Genomic DNA, 17,219 nt, shown 5'->3' with positions numbered 1-17,219 from the left:
TTATTAGTAGATGTTATTGTTAGCTAATCGGTTTTAAACTTCCTTTCTATAGATAGACTCCTGGACTTTTAAATGCAAGTTTTTCAGTGTCATCCTGAATGAAGAATGACTGGGAGTGTTCTGTGAGTGAGGTTTGGAAAATAGAAAATAAAGCAGCCAATGATTAATTGATTCACTCTGCAACAGAGTCCCCATAATCTTACGCATTAGCCGAGTGTGTTTTAAAAGCAAATAAGAAGCATTCAATGAATTATGGAATCTCAAAGGGGATTTATAAGGAAACAATCAGTGGAGAAAGCGAGTGGGGAGAGGATGCTATTTTTCACTGAAACAGAATGGCTGAGGTTAGAGAGCTTTCTCCTCCCCCACCCTCTAACTTCTCTCTCTCTTCCCTACTCTCTCTCTCTCTCTCCCTCTCTCTCTGACCTTCCCTTCCTCTCTCTCTGTCTCACTTTCCACCTTTTTTTCACCCTCCCTCCCACACTCCCTCACTCCCTCTCCCTCCCTTACTCTCCATGCTAAAGAAATTCCCATGCACATTTGTAATGGGATACCTAGCCTCTTGTCAAAGCTGATACATTATGTTAATGAGCAGACCGGACACAATTTCACAACTCATCCTGTTCAACCCCACAGGCGATGGAAGGTGAAAAACACAGCAGAAGTTGAAAATGCACTCAGTCCCAGCGATTTTCACAAATGTAACTTTGTGGCCTGTAAATTAGCTGCATCATTTTTAAGAGGAACATTTGTTATGCAGGGTACAGTTGATGCCATTCTCTGTTTGGGAGGCATGGTAGAAATACCACAGTCCCTTACTACTGCACTTGGAAATAGGCAAAATAATCAATTTTTATCCTACTGTATAATTGGTTTAATTGCCTTTACTGTCTGCTTGTAGGACCTTGAATACACTCACCAGTTACAACTATATCACCCGTAACTCAGTTACATACTGCGTACATAGTATCAGTGCTTCCCAAACATTACTTTATAGGGTCCCAATGTCTGCTAATTTGTCTAAATGCTGTCTATTACTCAACACATGGTGCGATTACACGACTATCAACACCAACTGTACTTGGCTCACTGTACCAAATACCTGATACTGTTTACCCAGGGTCACCCAATCCCAGATGTTTACACAGCCGAGGTAACTGGGCCAGGGGCTTTCACTGCAAAGTTCAACTATTCATTTGCTTTCCAAATCCCCAGAGGATTACGGAGCACCGACAATTCCCGCATGCATTTGTGAATGTCAATTGTCGGGAAGATTTTATTTATCCCCCCTTTCTTTTTTGCTTTAAAGCCACTAGTGTATTATTTTCACCGATCAGATGTCAAATGCAGATAACTCCCACAATGTAACATCAATGACTCAATGAGTTTTGAACCCCCCCCCAAAAAAAGACTGGAGCCCAAAAAACCCTGCTGTGTTTTAAGGCAGTCTGTGTTCTCTGAGCTTTGAACTGGTCTACCAAGTACAAGCCTGAATTATATATTTGGGAAATCCCCCATGCATGCTGTGCCTCGTTTACTAAGTGCTGGTTATGAGGATTGCGTCTGCCATGATTGTATTAGTACTTTGACGGTTATCTAATCTAATGCCTTTTGATGTAAGGAAGCTTATTGGGGGATGTTGCTAGTCATGAAGTCGAGTGATGTGGAGTGAAGCATATCATCTGATATTGTATAGGATGGATTTAAATTCCTAAATGTAATGCCCTAATAAGATGAATATGATGCTGCAATACACCAATGTAATTCATTCAGTCACATGATCTATCTGACATATCTCGATGTAAACATCAAATACTATTTTGGGAACTTGTATTGTACTGTATTTGGTGTGTGCTGTCTTGGATTATATTAAGTGCTCCATCCCAACCTTGAGAACCTTGCAATCGGTGGCAGTTTTGACATGTGTTTCTCTGCATGGTTTGCTACACCAGCCCCTCCGTGAGATACTTGACTCCATTGATGGTCAAAGATCATCACTTTTCACTTGCATCTGACGTATTCCAAGTATTCTGTCTGAGGTGACATTGAGATGTTTATAATCTGACAGGGAATCCAACAGAATCCCACAATCGAGGCGGATCAAGTTCCAGTGTGATGGGCATACATGTTATTACAATTTTCTCAGACACTGAGTCTTAAACAAGCCCTTTGTGGACAGCACTGTGTATTAAAGGGATATGTTGTGTTTGAGTAGCTTGCGCTGATGTGCTATCGGTAAAGAGAAGTCGATTGACAATATCAGTATCGCAAAACTCCTAGTGGCCAATAACCATTCACGCCAAAGAACTCAAGCCTCTCTCTCTCTTACACACACACACACACACACACACACACACACACACACACACACACACACACACACACATACAACCATTATCCTAGTCCATATCGAGACCACACCGTCAGCACACCTTTTATCGGTTGTGATGCGTCAAAAATTGTGCAATTCCTGCTTCACATTAACTATTATCTGTTTAACACAAATAAACACAAAAATGTGACCATACATTTTGGGTGTGTCACAAAAGCATAATTTAGGTGATAGCTTTCCTGTTTTAGACAGTGACAGAGACAGAAGGCCTGTGAAACCAAGATGTCAGCAGTAGGAAATTGTTATCACTGTTTTATATTGTGTCAATTCTAGACCCTTCATTCTCTGCTTCCTCCACTTGTTCTGCTTGAAACATGAATAATACATCAATTTTGAAATCAATTTATTTCATTATAAGATATAAATTGTATTAAAGCAGATTTCCTTTGGCCAAAATAACCCGGGAAGGGTATGTTTATAAGGAAATCTAATTTCCAAGACCTCTCTTAGCCTGTCGCCCTATTTCCTGTTTCAAAGAAGCTAATTTAAATCACAGTCAAACATGGACAAACTATTTTCAAGCAATACAAAGCAATTTTTGCTAACCCTTGACCCTTTTCCTAACCTTAATCTCAGTCTCCTGACCTGCTAGGTTAATTCTCCTAACCTGCTACGAAAAAGCCACTTCGGTATCGAAGTGGAGTGAGAAGAGTGTTTCCTCAGTCAAACATCTGTGCATGCACAATAATTCAGTAATATGTGAGTGATATCACAATGCACTTTCAGGGTCCAAAAATTCATACAGGGACAAGTTTCACCTCCTGTAAAGGGATATGGATAAAATGATGGATGGATATGTGGAGAAATACAGCTCTATTCTGTCTATCAAAAGGCTCTCTTTGAGGTGGAACTGTCACAATTTGGAATATCCCAACCCAGCTGTACATTGCTGATAAAGCAAAGGTGGGTAGATTTAGAGGCCTGTCATTGTTGATGTGCTCGACTGTAAAATATCACATTTTGACCGCGTTGAGGACTGCGCCTTGTAAGTAGAGCGTGGGGGAAGACAACAACGGGACTGTGAAAGATGTAGGGGAAAACAGGGAATGAGAGATAGAGAAAAAGGAGAGCAAATGGCGTCATACGATTAACACAAAGAGGAATTAGTGTGTGCCTTTGTTCATGAAGAACTCTTACGTTTGGTCGAGTAATTTTGCTTGAGAGAAAACAAAAGCATAATTAACAGTTCCGCCTCAAATGCCAAAAACAACATAATTGAATACATCAGTTGAACTGGTGCAGAGAGAGGAACATTTTGTTGAAGAGGATTCAGGTTTGCCATTTAGTTGATGGACTAACACATTTGTATTGAACTTTATGGGAAAATGTAAACAGTTTGTCAGATTAGGGTGAATGATGCCGTCATTGTACAATAAGCTGTCCTATTCAATTCCACACAACATTGCTTATTTTTCTTCAAAAGTATGTCTCAACCATTAAGCACCTTCAAGTAACATACTGTAGTCCATGGCCAAACAAAATAAACAATGTTTTTCCATCACAAAAGAATACCAAATCCTGGGCATGCTACACTGCTACGTAAACATCTGGGTCACGTGCTGTATTGAAACAGAGGGGCTGGCACAGATTAACTCTATAACGTTAGTGTTGCACAGTCCGTCCTCTTTGTCAAAAGGAATTTACCCACACGTCCCACACTGTTGGACATCTGCCAGTGTCCTGGGATTATGGTCAAGTCCTGAGTGCGTCATGGCGCCAGTCATCCTTAGATGGCCTTTTCTGGCAGATTTTTCCGGCCTGCAGATTTCACCCCTTCATCTATGTCCTGAGAGATGATTTATTACATGATTTATCCCACGCTCCGGCACCATTTTTCATACGCTAAGACCATTTCCATTTAGTCCTCTCCCGAGGTCACTGCACTCTGTCTTTCATTCTCTCGTTCCCTCTCTCTCTCTGTTCTGTGTGCGCTGCATGCCTGCACTTGTAGGTCACTATTGTCCAAGTCCATAAAGCAACCAATACTTAGTTAGAACCCATTTACAATGAATGCCCAATCAGCAAGACAGGCCCAACTCAATTGTCATTGGAGCAGTGTTACAGAAGCAAAAGAGACAGTTGGTTAACATTACTAACCTGGGGAAATTCTTCATCTTCCAGGCTGTTGTTTCATTTGTTTGACGCTTTGATAGCAAATACATTTCTAATCAGGGTGACTTAACTGCACATTACACACTATACTGCGAGAAGAAACGGCTGTGGTTGACGCTGCTGTGGCATTTAAGGGGGAAAGCGAATAGTTTACTGTCACATTTAAAAGGAAATGGAAAATGTTTTGTGGGCTTTTTGTGCTGGCTGAAAAACCTTATCTCGTGAACACTGAGAAGAAGACTAAGAGCGCATCCTAAGCTGGGCATGCTGGACAACAAAGCTAAAAGGAGTGAGAAATTTTAAACGGATGGGTGTCATACTTGAAGAGTTCCCCCACCGACATTCCAGCATTCCGATAATCCGCCATTTTCAGGCAGGAGGGATTCCCAAACCACAATGCGTCTCAGCACGCTCTTTCTCCTGCGTGGCGCCACAGCAACTGACCTGTGACAGCCTCTTTAAGTAGATTGTATCCGCTCAAAAACGTCCAACAAATATATCTTATTATGGCCTGCAGGGATTTTCCCAGAAGAATAACCTCAAGCCTCGGGTGAAAAGTTTAGTTCCGCCTGGAGGGAAAAAAGACCTGACTGGATCCAATCCCCATGTGGCTGGCACGAAATTAAAGCCGGAATGTGACCGGAAAGGTTTATGTCTTTATGGATTCATTTTTTGGGGGGAGAGTACACCGCACCGCACCAAAGACTTATTTCCTTTCCTCACATTCCTTTGTACTTATTAGGTCATTTTGGAGTTGAATGCAATGTGATTTATGGAAACCTATGCCCTACCATCGCTGTATTAGAAGTGTTGACAGACAGATTTACAAAATATTCCACAACCCAATATTCTAGTCAGGATCATGTGAGGGTGACAAAGAATGTCACACAGGAAGTGCACACTTCCTGACTTCCTCTCCCCAGGTCAAGTCTTTGGAGTGTCAACAGGAAGCTGTCTGTCAAAGAAGTGGTTTATAATCGTTCTGTAAATCTTCTGTCAACGTTGAGCAAATATCAAGTGGCAGAACTAGACATTCAGCCCCTTGGTTCAGCTGCACTGTCACCTCGCTGTGCTAATGAATCGCTTCCCGTCGAGATAACCACATTAGGCCCTCAACGTTCTGTAAACAGGGTTCCCCCTCCTCTCTCCCTCTATACACCATTACGCAAACTGGGCTAAGTTGGTCGGGTAAACAGTAACTAATCACATCCCAAATGTTAGTCTGGTCTGTCGAGACTCAATTAGCCAGATTTAATTAGCGGTCCTCCCAAGGAGAATATTACTTATGTTTGTCTGTTGTAATTACATGACTGTGCAAAGGGGGTGTCATGCCAGGGTGTTTTCTGAGAGTTCTTTGGGGTTAGGGGAGAGGGGTTTGGTGGTGGCAGTTGAGACATTTACAGGGCTGGTTAGTGTTACCAAATGAGTGTTTTTTTGTACATACTTGTATGGCTACCCTTGTCATTGTGGAGGAGCATGTTGTTAGGGAGACACTGCCGAGACATAAGAGTGAACGATAGACATCATTTGCTAATAGCCTGAGCTTATGTCCAATGACCTCATGTATTTTGTGAAAATATGCTCACTGAGGTACTATTTGAGCCAATGTCTTTTTTTTCCTACCCTCGCATACTTGGCACCAGGTTCCTATAGTGCCTGATGGCCTGACTGGTTAATGTGTGCAAATTGTCATTGGGAGTCCTTTTATATCAAGCACCAGTGCTCAGCAGTTCTTTCGAAGGTGACTTCAGCATTACTCCCCTCCATCTCATTTAGTGTGTAGATCCATTGTTGAATACAGTATGGTCTTGAGCAAAGTTATAAAACTTCCCTTGTCTGAAACTGTCCTTGAGCTTTCAGTTTTTTTTTCTTCCAGTGACGTGAAAAAGAAACCGCACAGAGGCCCCTTTATGCTGCATTTCACGTTTTACTTCAATCCACAGAGAATGGTGATGTCATGCATGCTGTACTCAGACACACAGAGAACCCACTCACAGACATTAACACATACAAGTGTAAAGCACATCAGCGAGAACCACTTCCTCCCGATTCAGCCCATACCTGGCGAACTCGGGACCTCTGCCTTGCTAGCACACGTGACCACCCTCCTGAAGCGTCTTACCAGTCGGCGCCATGCAAAAAGCTAGCTAATCGCTGGCGGAAATGGGGACGCCTCAGGCTGAATAGTATGTTTTACACATCCCCATGTGCTACACACGCGTGCACACACACAAACACAAATTAAAACTTAGCCAATTTCCAATTCTATCACAGGAAACAGCCAATAGTTTCCTGAGTGGTAATGAATTAGCCCGGGTTGATCATTTATGTAACCGCAAGTCGAAAACCCTACCCAAGCCCTGACTATTAGCGGAACTGCAAACATAGCACATGGTCAAATTGCTATCCGCTCGTTTTGTCAACAACTCCACAGTTTTTCAAAAAGGCATACAACAAACATCAGGTCTGCCACATAAATTAACTAGCGATTTACTCTTGTTTAATTTGGTTCTCTCGGCCTCCTGAAGAAAATGCTGCCGCAGCTTCGGACGATTTGAGTTGTTAATCACACCAGAAGGGGAGGAAAGGTGTTTAATTTCCTCCTTTATTTATTAGCGCAATGCTAATTTATTCTGTGAGGTAAACGAATGTACTGGGAGTGGCAGAGGAAGGCAAAAAGGGACTGTGGGAAGATATTTTTATATTACCTAGGGTAGTTTTAGAGTTATGGTCGGGCAGTGTCTGCAGATACCTCACAGCTGATGTCATGACTTCTTAGCTGTTCTGGAGGAGCACAACTGCACAAAAGGACTGTAAATCATATTGTGAGGTCCGCAGGAATGTGTTCAAAAGGCCAGAAAATGTTTTGTTACCAGATCATTGTTTTCAGACCGACCAATACAGCAGTCTCAGCTGCACTTATGTTATTGGAGTTGAACCAAAGGGAAATGACAGGGATGCCAAGGAATCCTTGAACATTACCTAACTTAAAACTGTGCAACATGTAGTGGATACTGTAACATTGTAGTCTACAAGACAGCATCGTAAGCAACAAATTGAACAGGCAATACAGCGGTTTGTCTGACATGAAAGAAAAATGCTATGACATACCTTAGATCTCTCAAACTTAGTTGATATGGTGTCAAACAATATAATTCTGACACAGACCTTACAGTGGATATATTTAAACATGTAGACTATGGAGCAGACTTTTCAAGGCTATTGCTTTTGCCCAGCACGAGAGCAACTTTGATCGCTCAGAGAAAGGCTAAATTCTGATCTCCTGAGCACCTTTTTGTCCTTCAACTATACATTGTACTTTTCTACGGAGTTTGTTTTTTAGGCTGCACGGATTGTCACATCCGATTATGATATTCAACATGCGTCCATATTCCGAGGCGTGTTCCAGGCTATTGTGTTCCAGCAGGTAGCTTTTGATTCGCTTTAGAAATCAACTGATTTCTCCGTTCGACCTTGCAACGGGCTGTGGGAGGCTCAGGAGTGGGAGCTACCTCGCACAATTAATTCCTCCTCCTCCTCCTCCTCCTCCTCTCCCTCCTTTCAAACGAAACACCTCTGCAAACCCATTCTCTTTCATTAGGCTATTTCTTTAATGGCACTTTAACACAGAGGTTCTTTTTATGAAAGAAATGTACCATCCTTTTCTTTTTTTCCTGTCTTTTTTTTTTCTTTTTACTTGGAATCTAAAACCGTTTCCTGTTTCTTTTATGCAGTGTGGGCAACGGCTGTAACCAGTAGATTTATTGTCACATTTGATGTATTAATCCGCAAAGCTAAGCTTTTAAGGCGTTCTCCTTGCCCAGCATTCTTATCTGTATGCCCCTAAGTCATGAGAGGTGGAATTTTTCTAAATCGTTTTTAAGTAATACATCTTTGTGAGAGAAATGTTAATGTTAGGCTCTCTAAATAGGTTATTTTTCTCATAACTTATTCTCATAATTGTTGTTAACAACTAAAAGTAAGTCAATAATAACCAGACTCCTGATCATTTCGTTGTACAGATTTTAGACTATCAGTATTGCATTTGATGGGCCTGCATGAGTATCCAACATTCACATTTTAAAGCCTTATCAGATACCAAATCCCTGCCTTTAGCTATGGATAATTACCATGCAATGAGAGAGTATGTTTTGTGGTGACTTATTTTTATATAATAGCCTCCATACTATACAGACTCCATACTATACAGACTCCATACTATACAGACTCCATACTATACAGACCCCATACTATACAGACTCCATACTATACAGACTCCATACTATACAGACTCCATACTATACAGACTCCATACTATACAGCCTCCATACTATACAGACTCCATACTATACAGCCGCCATACTATACAGACTCCATACTATACAGCCTCCATACTATACAGACTCCATACTATACAGCCTCCATACTATACAGACTCCATACTATACAGCCGCCATACTATACAGACTCCATACTATACAGCCTCCATACTATACAGACTCCATACTATACAGCCTCCATACTATACAGACTCCATACTATACAGACTCCATACTAAACAACAGTGGAAGTTTTGTATTTCTTCTAAGCACACGCTGTGGCTCTTTCTCGTGTCCTTCTCCCTCTCTCTGTCACTAGTTGCCTCAGTTACTACTCTCCATTTGCTTGCAGCGTGATTGATTTGTAACTCAAGATGTTAATAGAGTGCATGTAGCCTGTAGTGTCTCCCCAACAGGTAGCTCAATATGCCGCAATGGAGCTAAAATTAGTAGCGCGCTAAGCTGGGGTATTTATCGACTAATGAGGAACACATTCAAGGTTGTGTGAGAGTGAGGGTCTTAGTGCAGGACGAGGAAACATGACGCCAGCAAACTTTTAATAGGACCAACCCCCAGGGCATACCTCATTTCCTTAATGGCCAATGATCAAGAAGAAGATACTTAGGATGCTTACATCAGACGTAACACCTTGGATTGAGAATTTATGCTAAACTGCGTGTTTGTGACATGTATTGCTAATGACACTTGAAATAGTGTTGTCATAAGATTCCTTACCCCTTTCCTTATTTGCAATTACTATGAATCACAGTGACTTGAAAATGCGTTTCAGCCACCCCAAAGACACTCTCCAAGTTGATTTTCTAGCAGTTGACAGTCAAACCTATGTGATTATCAATAGAATGTCATTCTATTTCTGTGCTTATGCCCTCATAAATAGCATCCAATCGTTAAAGTAAACCTTGGTTCAGGTTGGGACACTAACTTGAAGAGGGGAAGTTTAGAAGCTCAAAACGAAGTTCCTCATTTGTAATGAAGTCCAATTCTTGAAAAGGATTTACCCACCAAGGTATCCTCTCCTGCCAGATACCCGAAAGCATCATTGGAAGGCAGCCCTGGCTATCGTCGGCTGCACAGATACAGCAGCTGCTCAAAGCTGTTTCCAGCCTGAAGTGTGTCTCATGAAACTTTAATGAAGAGAGCGACTCGAAATAGGTGGCGTTTGAGAGAAGGGAGGGAAAGACGCTAATTAGGCATATCACAACAGGGAGAGCGAAGCTTTAAGGTGTGCTTTATCCTCATTGGTATGCCAACCATGTTCCATATTAGCACTTTAGCATTAGCGGCTACCTGAACAAAGCTAAAGCAATAGACATTTTGGATGGGATATGTTACCCAGTGCTCTCTGTAAGTCTTCTCTCACTGTGAAAGGAAGTCAGCTTCCTGCTAAGAGCTTCAAGGGGCCAGACAAGCTGATGTAGGCCTTTGATTGTCTTTGTTTGGTTAAAATGATTTTTTTTTTGCACAGGAGCTGGAGCTGCGGGAGTTATCTTGTCTCGCATCTCAGAGAACAGGAAGGGGAGCAGCCCCCCCTTTCTAATAGCAGCACTTTGTGGTGGATACAGGGAAGAGACAAGCTTACGCAATGTGGCAGAGACACATGCACACCCTCCTGTCACACCATCCAATATGCACTTGTAAAGATGCTCGATACAGTACAAATAGTCAAAACACACCCCATTGTCAAGTGTCAGCTGTCTAAAAAAGCTGTTAAGTTTTGTGTCACATTTTGTGAATACAGAGCCTTGCTGAATATTGTGAGACTAGTGGTTATCTAAATGTTTCAATCTCCATGTTCATATTATTTTTATTTTCTGTCCATGTCAATTTAATAGCCTGGTAAATAAAGGGAAGGTTTCAGCAAAGTATATCTCAGATGGAAGCAGAAAATAGTAGTCACTGAATAACTGTTTATAACTTCACAATAGTATGAACACAATGCACACATCCCTCTATATGCCACTTTGCCTTGCTCTCTCTCTCTCTCTCTCTCTCTCTCTCTCTCTCTCTCTGTCTCTGTCTCTGTCTCTGTCTCTCTCTCTGACTCACACACATTACTGTTGATTCTAATTCTCCACACTCACACACACAAACTCTCATTCTTACCTCTCTCTCTCTCTCCTATTGGTGTAATTATTTCTGCCATCTTCCTTTGGCTCTCTCTTCTCTCACTCCTCTCACTTGCACTCAATGAGCTCACAGCTATGGTTCTCTTGGTTTTCACAGAGGACCAACTGCCCCCTGGTTTCCCCACCATTGACATGGGCCCCCAGTTGAAAGTGGTAGAGCGAACTCGCACGGCCACCATGCTCTGTGCCGCCAGCGGCAACCCTGACCCAGACATCTCCTGGTTCAAAGATTTCCTGCCCGTCAACACCACCAACAACAATGGACGTATCAAGCAGCTCAGATCAGGTAGGGTGTCACTTCCGCCACCAGAACTAAACCGGGAGTACCCTTTCATATTTGTACCCTAATCCCTTCTGTTTCTGTTCTCTCATTTTCCTTCTCCTCTTCTTCTTTGGCTTTGATTTTGTAGGTAATGGCATTGTTTCTACTGCTTCTTCTTCCTTCTCTACTGTGTGTGTGTGTATCCTGGTGTGTGTCGTCTGTTCCTCCCATCCCTGTCTCTGGTGTTGTCATGGCTCCGTCGGTTGTCTCTGTGTGTTTTGCCGCTTCAGTCTGACTTCCACATTGCTCACTGCTGTGACTGTTCTTCTGACGAGTTAATTTTCTTTTGGTTAAGTTTAGTTGATTCCCTTTGACTGCCTCGTTGCAGTGTTTGACGGATCCATTCTCTTTTGTTTTTTTATCTCTTGTTTTCTCTAAAACGATGAATATTCAACATTGGGCTTCATTCAGAACTTGCAAAGGAGCACCCGTGGTTTTTAGTAATTTTGTTGTTTTTTTAAAGGCTCCAAGAGACAATTGCAGAACGGAGTGAATAGGAAGACATTTAGGCAATTTCATTTTCTAATTCTTTGTTGTTTTTTTGTTGATATTTAAACTAACAGTTGTATTAAAACAGAAAATAAAAACTTCAGTCGAGGCACCTATTCCTTCCGGAATGTTTTCCGGCCTTAAGTAGCCACAGTAGTGTGTGAGGCTTGTGTCTAGCTTTCCCAGTCCCTTATTGACTCTCTCTGGATCTACTCCCTGCTTTTCCACGTAGACTCCAGATTTTTATTATCTTTGCCTGTGGCTTATTCCCAATACTTCCTCATCCCATTCCTCTGAATATTCCAAGTTTCCTTTTAATGCGGTAAAGCATTAGAAATTCAGAATCCATCGGATATATGCTAGCGTTACTTAACTTGTAGTTTGGCTAGCAATATTTACTATTAGCATTCCTATTTGAGATTTTGCACTACTTCTCGTACAATTAGTCTTCTATGTTTGACCACCTGCCTTTTCAGATTTCACAGCTGTCCTTTGTTAAAATGTCTTGTTAACCCTCCTTTACCTTATTGTTAACAGAATCTGTGTAAATTAACCCTCTTTTTTTTAATGTGCGACTTTGATTTTCCTGTGACGTAGAGTTGATAAAGTTTTAACTCTGACAAAAAAAACTAATGTAACTTAACCTAAGGAATATAATAATATTTTTATGCTGTCTTTCTTCTCTCCGTATTTAAATCTACAGAATCCTTTGGTAAGTGCTTAGTTCTGAAGCACACTTCACTCCCAACTAATTTTTCTTCATGTTATAACTATTAATAAAATGCATGGCATGCATTTTACTAACAGTTAGTGTAGACACTAAGATAACGCTAGTGACACACATACTTTCCCCCTCACAAAGCTTTCCTATAAGCAATACAGGCACCTTTTCCAGAGCACACACATTTCACCCAGCTTTAGCCCTGTAGATGCCATATCCCCCACCTTAGTAATAAAACCTACCTATCTACCCTCACTGTATGGTCAATCACTCACTCACCTACTCACAAGCTCTCTCTCTCTCACTGTCTCACTCTCTCACTCACTCACTCACTCAATACTGTATAGCCAACCACCACTACAGAGATTTAAGCAGATGTTTTGCGATTACTAGGAGGTCAAGCTAAAGGGTTCCAGGTCTCTTAAACGAGTCTCTTCCCTCTCATATCCAAACTCCTCCAAGCCTTCCCTTCAGTAGATGGTCTTCAGAATCCATGCCACTTCCAAAATGGCACCTCCCCTGTGGCACACCACTGTACAACGTTCTCTGACCTTCTCTGACCTATGATACCTTCCTAAGATGAATCCTGTCTTTTTTTTGCAAATAGAGTACAGAGTTCTCTCTCTTTCTAGCTCTCTCTCTCTTTCTCATTTCTCTTTCCTCTAGTCCGCTTTATTTACGTACTCTGTTTAAGTCTAATTTGATTCTTCTTCCAAAGCCCCCAGCCTGTATCTTCTCCTACTAATGATTCTTCTTTCTAATCTTATTTGCATTCATATTATCCACCCAGGTGGTACACCAATAAGAGGTAAGAGTGCTGAACTGATGTTCACAGAATGAACAAAACAAATTCATTCTTGCTGTCGTCCCATCCATCCGCCCGTCCGCCTTCATTTTTGTCCTGTTTCCCGACTCCAAATCCCATTTCGTTCCCATTATCGACCTTCCTTCTTATTTGTCCTGTTCTGTTGACTCCATCCAATCTCCATTTTTTGTCTATGCTTTATTTCCTCCTTTGAATTTTGATTTGAAGAGCCTTTTTCAAAAAACTCAGTTGTGATATGCTTGCTCCGGCTCAAAGAAGCATATCCAATGACAACTTTTTTTTCAAACTCTAATTGTTCTTTCATTTTTTTGTTTTCTTTTTGGCCATAGCGACTCATGTGTCCCTCTTTTTGTCCAACTAAAACAACCAAACATTTTTCCCCCTTAGCTGCTCTTGTTCAGCACTAAAATTATGCACAGATGCTGTGGAATCACGCAGGCATGCTGAAGACAACATTTCCTTTACTCTGCTTTTTTCTCCCAAAGAATTCTTTCTATCTTTGCAAGCCTATTTTTTTATTTATTCTATTTGCTTTCCTCTCCTGTACCTTGTGTAAAAAAAAGCCCAAACAACTACTTTTTTGATAAAGTTTCTCCGGGTGCTTTTTTCCTCTTTCACCTATTTTTCTTACTTTTCTTGGGTTTGAAGGCTATTTTACTTTTTGACGTTTTTTTATTCTTCAGGGTTTGGGGGAAGGCAAACAGTTGAGTCTGGCGAGGACCTGGCGGGTCCATTTTTGCCGTTTGGGAATTGGAGAGTGATTGATGCATAAGCCATTTTTCCCCTGGTCATGTGACACCACACTGCGGATCCCATTGGTGGATTTTTATGGGTGTCTTTTGTAGTTTTCACAAGCTAACGCAGTGGTTGGTTGCCTTCTTGTCGGATCAAGGCCACCATTTTGAATTTTGTCTTCTAATACAATTGCATTTTATTTTTCAGCTAAGGGTTGTCAAAAGGTTGTAAGTTGTGCCGGCATACATTTCTTGCTCTTTGGACAAGATCTGCATGTCAAAAGTTTTGTGACAGAGGGTGATATATTGGTAATACGATAATATGATGAGTATTTTTTCACATATCTCAGCAGCATTTTTTTTCATTTTTTTGTAAGTGCTGCATTTTTCTAACCGACTTTGACTTGATGAAGTCCTAAATTAATTTTATTGATATTAGATCTGTGATTGAATATGCTAAAATTCATACCCAAATTAATTTTTTAATTGTCCTCCCTTGTTATGCTGCTTTTGTATACTGTAAACCTCTTTTGTTTGATCCATGCTTCCTTGAAGCAGTTTCACTCATCCCCATATTGACAGTCCAGTGAAATGTTGTACATTGCAGGGCTTGCCCCTATCCCTCAAAGTCGAGCTATACTATGACATATTTTCACACTGGTATTAAAGTTGAGTGCCTTTTTAGACCCTGCAACATGTATGTAGGTTGGTTTTTATCCTCTGATGTCAACAATGAGGTAAATGTTAAATGTTAAATATTTTTCCATGGTTGTTAAATGTTTATTTGTTCCCCTAAGATTTCTGTAGGCCTGATAGTAAAGCTATCTGACTAAAACTATCCATGATTGATGTAATACACTAGTCTTTTTATAATTACAGAAAATATGTAATATAGATGTCACACATTTAATACATCAGCCTGGGGTAATGTTAGGGGAAAACTGTCAAGTTACAAGAAGAATGCCTATTTGCGAAACAAGTAAGGTTGTGTTGGTCAATGGTGAAGTAAACTATCCTCTGTGCAAATGATCCCTACGGATACAAAAAAAAATCCCTCTACGCTAGTTACAATGGTAGCCGATTTTACGATGTACCCTCATCGATTCATAAAAGGAGCAAGTCTAGGAGTGAGGGGGCTTCAATAACATGTTGGCCCCTGACCAGTCAAGCAAGTTTAAAAAAAAAGTTTGTTAACTATATAAAAAATGGCTGACACAAAACCAATGGTGTCCGGCACCTACCTTCTGTTCCCACGCAGGGGCCCTCCAGATTGAGCAGAGCGAAGAGTCCGACCAGGGGAAGTACGAGTGCGTCGCCACCAACAACGATGGAACCCGTTATTCCGCCCCCGCCAATCTATACGTCAGAGGTAGGAAAGTGACAACAAAACAACAACGGTATTCTCCTTTGGAAGCAGGTTACCCAAATTCTGATAAGAAAAAATACATAGAAGAAAACATTAAAGTGGTATTTGGTATGGTATATTATGGTACAACTGGTGAGATGGGTGTTCAAAACTGGGTAATTCTGGGTATTGGAGTTAGTGATCCAGTCCAAATGTCCATGTCCAGTGAGGTACTTGTAAGTATGGCTCTTTTGTTCTATTTGACCTACCTGCACTGATTTGAACCTGTGTGTTCTGTTTTCTGTTTTTCTGTTAATTTTCCTGTCTAACTCCAATGACTTGACTGCTTGGTGTGTTTTACCTACTAATTGCCTTTTACTCCCAAATGTACCTTGAGGGGAAACGGGTGGACAATCCCTCCACCAATCCCCTCTGTTCATTGTAGCAGATCCTCTCTGATCTTTGTTTCTTTTCTTTTTGTCAATACAGTTTTAAAAGTGCTGAGATTATATTTAATAGTGATTGTATGTAGTTATCAGATAAATGAAGATTTTCTAAATAATGAATTTTAACTACGTGTTGAAAATCACCTTTTTTTTTTGCAACAATTTTAATGTTTAAGTTAATGTTGATAGCATCAGCACATAAATTGATTTGCGGATTTTCTTATAAGTGATAATTCCTTGAAAGGAAACACTGAATTGTGGCCTTCATAGAACCTTCTTGAGCTATCACAAATCTTTGTTCCAATTATCATGAACTGTCTTGAGGTTCGGCTTTCGATGTGAAAGTCACATTACATAGTTTAAGTCCATTGTAATAAATATTATTGTGTGTTTACTGATAAGATTTAAGGCCATTGTTACATTTTTATATCAATCTTTGAACACCATTGGATATTATTATTATTTTAAATAAAATAGTTTTCATGAATATTTTAATTGCCAGCTGTAGCTATTTTTCTTTAAAAACTATGATCTCTAATTCTGTTTGAGTCTGGTGGTTTGCAGTATCATCACAGATCATTCATTTAAAACACAGTCAATGACAGTACTTAGAATACTGAATAATGATGAGTCAACAGATATTTGATTGGGTGGAACAAACTGAAAGTGGATATTGACCAAATTGAACAGCGATATCTTTCTGGATATCATATTATGACTTTTTGCATCTCTCACATTTTCAACATGCAGAACATTTGTATGTAAAACCCAACCTACACATAGCACATATATGTTAATCCTTAGCACTCGATACAAGCCAACCACATGACTGGGATAGGATTGTATTATATGCTAAACATAGCAAATTATTTCAACCCTCAAAATGCTTAACATGTTGAAGTGGTGCTAGTTAAGACGTCTGCCTCTAAACCAGGGTATGAGGGCGATGCAGCGGACTCCCTATGTGACAGGAGGTCCTTCAAAGTAGCATTTTGAATGCCTTGAACATGGCCTTTTTACTCTCTCTGTGTTTCCCTTGTTTTCTTCTCCTTTCCTCATTTCATTGTGTTCTGCATCAAACCCCCTACATCCCTCAGAGCTGCGAGAAGGTTGGTGTTTTTTTTACTTTTATACCGCCTTATAAAACTGAAACTAAAGAAACTCATTTATTGCAACCGTACTTTTTTTTTTATCTCAAGAATACAAATGAAGTGAATGTACAGTAGTTGCACTTGCGTGCCATTTTTCTCTCTCGTTTTGTTCTCTCCTTGGTTCATTATTATTTATAGCCTTGTATTATTATTGTTTCTGCTTAGTTGCTCAGTACATTTTTTCCATGAAGAATTCCCTTCGTCTTGGCTACGAT

At 40.6% G+C, this 17,219-nt stretch overlaps 1 protein-coding gene across 42 annotated transcripts in view; it reads left to right on the top strand.

Annotated features, from left to right (window-relative positions):
* The window catches only part of LOC115194257 (receptor-type tyrosine-protein phosphatase delta), a 393,126-nt gene that overhangs the window by 290,380 nt on the left and 85,527 nt on the right, over positions 1 to 17,219 (top strand). For 21 of the 42 annotated variants that reach the window (XM_029753822.1, XM_029753818.1, XM_029753817.1 and 18 more), the window contains 5 exons: positions 11,068 to 11,256; positions 12,485 to 12,493; positions 13,293 to 13,310; positions 15,321 to 15,431; positions 16,951 to 16,962. In XM_029753822.1, the coding sequence (XP_029609682.1) occupies positions 11,068 to 11,256; positions 12,485 to 12,493; positions 13,293 to 13,310; positions 15,321 to 15,431; positions 16,951 to 16,962 (339 nt within the window). The remainder of the gene's footprint in view (positions 1 to 11,067; positions 11,257 to 12,484; positions 12,494 to 13,292; positions 13,311 to 15,320; positions 15,432 to 16,950; positions 16,963 to 17,219) is intronic. The other 21 variants (XM_029753824.1, XM_029753815.1, XM_029753802.1 and 18 more) reach the window with 7 other exon arrangements.

Source organism: Salmo trutta, chromosome 5, assembly GCF_901001165.1.
Source record: "Salmo trutta chromosome 5, fSalTru1.1, whole genome shotgun sequence".
Lineage (NCBI taxonomy): Eukaryota > Metazoa > Chordata > Actinopteri > Salmoniformes > Salmonidae > Salmo > Salmo trutta.
This window is presented reverse-complemented; position numbering and strand designations above follow the sequence as displayed.